Raw genomic sequence first — 8,984 nt, 5'->3', positions numbered from 1 at the left:
AGAGATAAAACCACAAATCTTCCGGTTTGTCAGCGCCGGTTGATGAACAATCCACCTCCGAATCACCGAATGCAATACCCAAAGTTGTTATCTAAGCTAATCCTAAAGTAGAATGGGTGAAATTGGCATGGGAGCACAAAAATCCCCAAAACCAACCACACAAAACCTAAAATGTTCTAAAATGAAACTATATACAAATTCTGCCACGCGAAATGACTATAAAAAGAAGAGATAAATAACTGTTACCCTCGTGCTATTAGGGTGAGTTTTGGTTTTCTCCCCTATTAATTTTTTTTTTTTTGGATTACCCCTTGAAATATGAAAAGTTCTATGATTTACCCCCTAGGATCCCCTGTAAACTTGTTTTTTTTATTTACTCTCTAGGTTTTCACTGTTTTTTACACGCTTAAGAAAAAAACCAAAACTCGTTCTAATGGCAGGGGTTAAACGTCAATTATCCCTAAAAAGAATAATAATATTAATTTGTGCTCTAGGAATACTTATTGATGTAATAAACTCACAATTTTTCATCCCCTATATATACCCCCGCTTCAACCAAGTTCGAGCAGAGTCCTGACCCGGTTGCCGTTATACTTACACCCGAAACCAAACACAAACCGCCGAATCAGACAGCCTCTCGCCGATGTCACACCAGTACCAAAGTTAACCGAAAACCAAAAACCTTAAATAAAAAAAAAATAAAAAAATGGAGAGAACCAAATGTTTGGCTTTAGTTGGAGGTGGTGCTCTTATAGGCTCTCTCTCAACGTTCTTTCTTCTCAAACTTCTCCAAACTCAAAAGTTTGTGAATTTTCTCTTCTTTTATCCTCTTTCGACACTTAACCTTCTGTAACTCAATTGTGTCTTCGTAATTTTTGTTTTTTTGGCATTTCATGGTACTGAATGTGTTATTATATTATATTGTGATGTTTTTTGTGTGTGTGCAGAAGAGGTGTTCGACGGAACTACACTGAGAATGGTACTACTAAATTGAATGGTATGTGTAATGTAACTGTTACTAATCTGTGTCAGTTTCTGTTGCTTGATTCTATGTTTTCTGACTTTCGAATGATACCCTTGATCTTTGCCTAAAATTAAGATATTTGCATGTCGAAATTGTACAAACTCATGCTCAATAGTATGAATTGCAAGCAGAAGTCACCATACAATATGTCAATGCTTAAGTTATTAGGGCTTATCACGATTCAGAAAACCTGTTTGTTTTCATTTTCCTTACTGTTTTCGCCTTCATGTTTTTGAAATAGGAATCAAAGTGGAAACAAAGTGTCAGTTTTGTAACTATAAATGAAAATGGAAAATGAAAACAAAATAAGCAGTATGTTAACTAATCTACCCTAAAGTTGGCATTCTGTAAATTGTAAATGTTTTAGGGTCTAGTATATTATGGTTTCATTTTCTGTTTTTTTACTTTTCATAATTGTCGCATTGCTTTCAATCTTTCAAAGATTTGCACATGACTTGTTTTCTGAATTAATTTTTGAAAACAGGAAACAGATTATTTATGTGACATGAAATGATAACAAAAGATATTTTCTCAAATCAAACAGGCCCTAATATTTCAGTCCTAGAGGTGCAGTATTGTAGAGTGAATCCAAATTGATGATGCAATGCAGGGAACTCTATGTTATATCTGTGATTAATGCATCTTTTTCCTACGTCCTACTTTCACATCATAAAGTTGATAAGATTGCTGTTTTCTGTATCCTTTTAAGCGTTGACTTTTGTGTATGCTACTGCAGGTTTTGAGGGACGCACTATTAGTGGAAAGAAGAGTGATAAGGTGGTTAGTGACGATCTTTTGAAAGATGAGATTGTTTCTGAACACTTGTCTAGGTATTTCATGTTGCTGCCAATCATTTTGACATTTTCATGGCTGAAATTATATCTGAATGTAAATGTTTTTACGCTGTTGCATCTACTGGTAAAACGTTCTCTGAGGACCTGCAATCTCATTTCTATTTGTTCACTAGCTCGTTTATTTGTATAGACAACTTTTAACTCTCATACATCAATAAATATGCACAGGCTTTATGTTTAGAGCTAACTATTGTATTTGTAGTCCATGTCTATGTGGCTTGGCGCCTTGTATGACAATGCATGTCTACACTTTAACATGTTCCATCATCTCTGATATCTAATGAAATGTTAATACACCGAGTCGATTTAGAGATTTTCTAGAAAAGAAAAAGCTATTGTGTTTATTTACTGTGATGGAAAACACTTTTTAAAAAAAAAACTAAAACAAAAAATGATCTTCTAGAGAAATTATTCAAAGCAATTTATCTTTTGAAAAGATTTTTAGTTTTTTTCCCTTTCATACTCTCCTTTTTTTTAAAGCTGTAACAGCCAAATAAAAATTCGTAAAAGTGATTTTTTTAAATGTGATTTTTAAAGAAGAAGACTATAACAAACCGGCCCTATGTTTTGTTTTTTAAGGCTTTTATATTTTGAGTGACACTGCTTGATATATCTAACTTTTTTTTGGGTTTTTACTTAACAAACATTTTTTCCGTGGATTGTTCCTGCTGTAACTAGGAATATTCAGTTTTTTGGATTTGAATCACAACAGAAGGTTAGCGCATCATATGTTGTGGTAGTTGGTCTTGGAGGGGTTGGTAGTCATGCTGCTTCTATGCTCTTGAGGACAGGGATTGGCAAGCTTCTTCTTGTAGACTTTGATCAGGTTTTTACTCTAACTGATTCTCCCCTTGATAATGTCTAACATTTCTTCCTTAATTATTGTCTGGATTTTTATGTGTCATGGTATAATATTTTTGATACCCTTGATTACAAGAAAAAATGTGTTACATTGTGAAATCACAAATGTCATGTCCCTTATGTTGGTTGGGGCTTCTTTTTGCTCCCATTGGATATTACATGAAAGTTTTGGCTCTTGTAAATTGTCGTGGTTGAAGATTTTGATGCCACTGACTAAGGGAAATTATTTTACGTTTGAATCACAAATGTAATGCATCTTAATGTAATTTTGAACTTTCATCTAATTTGGCTTGAAATTTTTTGATATATATAAGTGTTGGAATGTAAAGCTGAAGCAAATTTTTATCACTGCTATAGTTTTAGAAAAGAAACAAATTGAAGTTTTTATTGAAAATAACTTTGCGTTACTTGACTCATTGGCTTTTAAGTTATCATTGCACTAAAAGTTGTTACGGATAGTATTTTAAGAATTATTTCAATTCAATCACATGGAATGTCAATATTTACGAGCTTATGTTGTTACATACTGTAATTAATGCATGGCATTATAGGCTCAAGAACATCAAGCCTAAAGTTTGTGAGCAATATTATGATGGATTTGGTAATGCAAAGGATTAAATAGAGAAAGTAGTTTTAACTTTTGGTGTTTTGCTAGTCTTGCTTAGAAATTGTTTCGGCAATCCATACAATGTGAGGTACTTATTTATTTATTAAATGAGAAGGTTTCTCTTTCATCACTAAATCGACACGCTGTTGCGACAAGAGCAGATGTTGGCACCTCAAAAGCTCAGTGCCTTAAGGAGCATTTCTTATCAATCTTTCCGGAGTGCCAAATAGATGCAAAAGTGTTGTTATATGATTCATCAACTGAAGAAGAAATTCTCTCTGGCAATCCTGACTATGTTCTGGACTGTATTGATAACATCGATACGAAGGTATGCTTGGTTTTTCCCATTTGGACCTTATGATCAATAATAACTCAAATGTATGATAGTTATTTATATAAATTTTCAATTGTTTAATTTGATTTATGTAATAGGTGGCACTTCTTGCTGCATGTGTACGTAGGGGATTAAAGGTTATATCTGCCACTGGGGCTGGAGCTAGAGCTGATCCAACAAGAATACGCATCGCTGATCTAAGAGAGTCTACTAATGATCCATTATCTCGATCGGTAAGACGGCAACGTCCTCCTTATATGAGTCTTTTTTATTGTATTTTATAGATCTTAAATCCTGTGTCAATTGAACCATGTGATTTTTCAATAACTCCATCTTTTTTGAACTTGTTACTCTGTTTTTGTATGCTGAATTGTACCTATCTTATGATTGAAAGTGGCATGGTCCTGTCTTGAAAACCAAGACCTTTTGAACCTTCCTCTTCTGCCTCTAAAAGTTCCATCGGCCTCTGCTCTGGCTTGGATGACTAAATTGGAATGTTGAAATTCAACTATGCACATATTTTTAGATCAGTTTTGATACTATGATAAATGTTCTGGTCTTGTCTTTCCTCTATTACTTAGTTAGAGTGATGAATATTAATAACACATAATATTAAATTATGTTTAGGTGTACGGTAGGCTCTTTAGTTTTACAACTTTGCCTTGAACTGACTATTTTTGCATACTCGCTCATATTTCTCATCATACCTCGGGTCTGTTTCGATTGCATTATTTGCGCTTATATATTGATATAAGCATTTGTGACACTCTTTAGGATAACCTATAGAAACAACTTATGACATATCCATAAGCATTTATGCTAAACACTTGTGCTATAAACTCTTAAATTAGATGTTTATCGAAACAGTGCATTAATATACTGACTCTTCTTGATTGTCATTTATAACTTGACATCTGATAGACTTTTGAAACTTCCTTCTCTGCCACTAAAGATCCCATCCGGTCTGTTGGATGAAGATTCTCCAATGGAGTTTTTTTGCCAATGGTAGGAGTGTGATTTTTCTTAGAGTTTGATTTTCTCAATAACTCTCATAGTGTTAGCCCATCATCTTCATTAACCAACTCTTAACAACCTAAGTTGACTTCAAATTCCAGCTAGGTGGGAATTAGTTAAGAACTGATTAAATTCTGCTGTCAACCATGGTTTTCTTTGTTCTTAATTACCTGTTACATTAGTATTATGCATGTAACTCTTACTGAAATCATACCAATGTAGGTAAGACACCGTTTGAAGAAAGAATATGGCATTGAAGGTGGCATCACTGTTGTGTTTTCTTTAGAAAAGCCCAAAGTTAAGCTACTTCCATTTAAGGCTCCAAGTGGAGAAGAGGAAAACCCTTCAGACTATCAGGTGATTTAATTAATTTTTATTACTCATTGATTATACAACTATCTATTTTGAGATTGTGTTTTATTACACATTGATTTAATTAATTTTTATCATAACATTTAATCGCACACACTGGTTACACATTCTCACTTCTATGACCTTTTGCCAGGTAGTTCCAGGTTTTAGGGTCCGAATCATACCTGTTCTAGGCACCATCCCTGCAATATTTGGACAAATCATGGCCTCCTATACCTTGACGAATTTAGCAGGATTACAGGTTCAAACAGAACCTATAGTTAATTTTGACATGGATCAATACCATATTCTTCATCAACGCCTTATTGAGCATGAGGAGACATTGTATGGAACTTCCATGCAAGTGCAGGTATATGAAGCCTACCCTATTAACCTTTTGTTTAATTACTACTTCCTTGTTAGTAAATGTGATATCTTAACCTTTTCAAGAGTTTCTTTTTTAAAATTTAGGACCAAATGCATTTTGCTAGTCTGATCTGTTCATCCAATTGCATATTACCCCTTTGCTTTATACAATTAAGCACATTTTTTCCAACAATTTTGATACACTTACAAAAATTGTTGACTATAGTGGGTAAGAGTAAACTTTAAATTTTCACCTTTCTATTATCACCAAAAGTCGTCCCAGCAGACACTAAATTTCTGTATAATTTGAAAATTTAGAAGGTTTTGTTGAGTATCTTTGGCGTCAAAGAGTTAGTTATTCTCTACTACTATTTGCAGTTGTGAGGACTGAGGTTTAAGAAGGGAGTTATTTTAAAATATGTACCACACTCATATTCTTCTTTTTTTCGTTGAGTAAAGACACTCCGATTATTGCTAGATGACATCATGCTAGTTATACTTAATATTGCAGTTGCAATGACCAAACTAAAAAAATTTCAAATTTTAATCTCCAATTTTCCCCATGATCACGAGTAGCCCGGATATTGTGAGGTCTTGTGAATTTAATTTTTTTAAGCGCTATGTTCCAAATTAATAGTTGTTTTTGCCAAAGTAAATAATTCCAAGTTTAGTGCCTATTTGTCATTCCAATGCATCATTAGTTATATCTTTCCAATTTCGCCTTCATTACTTATATGAGACATGTAGTTTCTATTGCAGCTTTTCATTAACCAAATACATTATCAAACATTCATTTATTAAGAAATAGGATTAATTTAGTAAAACTGCCATGTCCATCAGCCATTTTTTTTTACTTTATACTTGTGCAGAGATCTTAGACGTCTATTAATTTGGAACAAAAGGAGTATCATGAGATGATTTCTATTGATTCTTTATACAGATGTTATGTAATATACTGTATCTCTATCCTAACTTTTAAACAAAAACCATATTCAAATCTACTGGAAATTCGCTTGGTTTTATAAATCAGGGGAAGTGCAATTAGAGTAATAAATCTGCATGCCATGGTTCAGTTGACCCAAAAACTTAGTCTCTTTGTATAAAGTGCAGAGACTGGCTGAACTTTATATGAAAATTCTGTTGGTATATTGATATATACATAATTGTCCTAATTTGAATAAAAAATAATGTGATTGAATTCTTTTTGCTCATCACTTTTGTTTCTGTTTTCTAGGTAGATGTCGAAGAAGTGATGTATATTACAAAAGAATTATGGCATGGAAGAAGTGCTAGAGAGCAGCATGTGAAAGACGTTGGACGAGGAATGTGGCGATCAATAAATGAATTAATGCTTGTGAGGTATGAGGTGGCTTTTAACCCCATTGTTTTTTTAAGGAAAATTTTAAAATGCTTTAAGAAAATAGGCGTCTTATAAATTATAATGAGAGTTGAAAGGATTAAATTAAAACCCTTAGGTTACAACAAGGGGTTGGGGTTATTATATTTGTTTAGAAACTGCATTTTTTTCAATCCAAGCGCCTCTTTCTTTTGCCTATTCTCTTGCTCACTTGACTTCTACTCACAATAGTCTCCTCACGAGAGTTATCAAATAGGAAAGCTCCACCATGTATGTGTGTATATATAAATTCAATAACAACATACATAGCAATAGTCCATAAAAACCATCAGCAATATTAGTGCCTGTGACTCCATTGACATTTAGCTATTTTTTCATTTTCAACCACATTCCTCTATTGTATGTATGTGCTTTTCCTTCCAAAGCATCTTTACCCGTCCCTTTCGATTAAATATATGCAATCCTCTATGAGTTCCTTACGATTTTTCTCATTTTTCCTTTTGTATTGAAGTGCTCTCAAAGCTTGCACCTCTTTATCTTTGCTTTGTAGTAAAGTTCTACAAGTTAAAAAAAAATTACAATTCTTGTAATATTTGAGACTCTTTGTGTATGTTTGGTTTGGCTTTTGAAAAGTGCAAAAGCAATTCTAGAGGTGTAGAATCAATTCTGGATGATTTTAAGATGTTTGGTTAGACAAAAGTAGAATTGATTCTGTCTCCAGAATTGATTCTACTTGAAGCTAGAATTTGTAGCTTCTGTCTCCAGAATTGATTCTGGATGATTTTTACACTGTAATTTATTATTCAACTCACTTTTACAAAAATGTATCCAAACATAAATCAATTCTGTTAAACTCAATTCTGCTAGAATCAATTCTACCAAACTCAATTCTACTAGAATCAATTCTGCCCACCGCCAATCCAAACACACCCAAAGTAAGAAGTAAGAAGTAAACGTTGTAGAATTTGACTGATGTTTGCAGTGAAATTTACATCTTTTAGTAACGTAGTTTGATTTACATATACTTTTTCATCTGCTGTTATCTCGACTCGAATGATATATTTCCTAAGTTAGCATATGTGTCAGCATAACATTTTTTCTCAATCTCTTTCCGTTGGAGTTTATCTAATTTAAGTCCTTTTCATTTCTTTTGCTTAGGTGGGACAGCACAAAACCGGCATCTGTTTCAAATTTGATTCTTTTGAAATTCAAAGAGGTAATTTAGTAACTCCAAGCTCATTTTGTCTTAAGAATTAGATTCACTGTATTAACTATGCTTACATATATGGCACATTGTTAAAATGAAAGACTACTTTTTCATGTGAATCATAAGTACATTTAATTGGGACAGCACTTATCATAGAAAAGAAGTTTATATTGGAATGAAAAATAAAATTTTACTAATTTTATATGGATGGAAAATATATTTAACCACATATTATACATGATGTTTTGCTTTTTTTGGAGTCCACTACTATAAGTAGATTATATGTTTACTTTATAAGATCTGTAATAGTTTATTGTCTACACAATTCAGGTGGATGAGCATGAGTCACGGACATTGGATGATATAAAGGAAAAGGAACCAGAGTTTTACAGTAGAGTGATAGCTGTGTTAAAACGAGCTGAAAATGACTTGGGATTATGACATTAGAGGATTATAACCATTCCATTTGGTATAATAGTGTTGTATGTCTAATAGTTTATTTATTTATTATAATGCAAGAGACAATTTGTTCTTGATGCAGAATGCTTTAGGACTAATGAGTGTGGTCAAGGTTATATTCTTAATAGTATTAGTAAGTGATATGTGATTCTTTTGTTGGAATTTTTATGAATTTGTTAACCTTGATAATTCTTGTTATGGCATTTTGTTATATACTCTAGGAAGCTACTTAGCATCTATATTATTACCTCCGTTTTTTATTATTAGTCGTTTTCACATTTTTATACGTATTAAGAAATGTAATTATTATTAAATGAAAAAGAAAATTTTGAATTTTTTTACAAATTTGTCCTTCATGGTATGAAAAAGATAAATTTAAAGAATTAGAAGAAGAGAGAAATGAATGTTTCATGTATAATAGAAAAAATATAATTAATTATTTATTAATATTGTAAAATGATTTATAATTTAATATAATTTTTTTCATTGAGAAATTAGATGCTTGTTTTTTTTTTGGGTCTAATAGTCTAGTGAATGTGAACAAGTGAAT

General features: G+C 32.4%; 1 protein-coding gene across 2 annotated transcripts; it reads left to right on the top strand.

Annotated features, from left to right (window-relative positions):
- Positions 1-549: 549 nt before the first annotated feature.
- Positions 550-8,500, top strand: LOC131620878 (tRNA threonylcarbamoyladenosine dehydratase-like). 2 transcript variants are annotated; one of them, XM_058892058.1, is made up of 11 exons: positions 550-801; positions 948-979; positions 1,761-1,854; positions 2,557-2,704; positions 3,462-3,674; positions 3,779-3,913; positions 4,917-5,051; positions 5,200-5,415; positions 6,646-6,770; positions 7,927-7,984; positions 8,306-8,500. In XM_058892058.1, the coding sequence occupies exons 1-11, from the start codon at positions 707-709 to the stop codon at positions 8,414-8,416; spliced, it is 1,362 nt and encodes a 453-aa protein (XP_058748041.1). In that variant the 5' UTR covers positions 550-706; the 3' UTR covers positions 8,417-8,500. The 2 variants fall into 2 exon arrangements, with proteins under 2 accessions (XP_058748041.1, XP_058748040.1); XM_058892057.1 differs by having other exon boundaries at positions 551-801; positions 948-997.
- Positions 8,501-8,984: the final 484 nt, after the last annotated feature.

Source organism: Vicia villosa, linkage group LG7, assembly GCF_029867415.1.
Source record: "Vicia villosa cultivar HV-30 ecotype Madison, WI linkage group LG7, Vvil1.0, whole genome shotgun sequence".
Taxonomy (NCBI): Eukaryota; Viridiplantae; Streptophyta; class Magnoliopsida; order Fabales; family Fabaceae; genus Vicia; species Vicia villosa.
The sequence above is the reverse complement of the archived record's forward strand: the minus strand, read 5'-3'. Positions and strand labels throughout refer to the sequence as shown.

Coding starts and splice junctions, on each gene's coding strand:
- LOC131620878 (XM_058892057.1), top strand. CDS start 707: ATGGAGAGAACCAAATGTTTGGCTTTAGTTGGAGGTGGTGCTCTTATA. Junction 3,675..3,778: donor TTGATAACATCGATACGAAG/GTATGCTTGGTT, acceptor TTTATGTAATAG/GTGGCACTTCTTGCTGCATG. Junction 5,052..5,199: donor AAAACCCTTCAGACTATCAG/GTGATTTAATTA, acceptor ACCTTTTGCCAG/GTAGTTCCAGGTTTTAGGGT.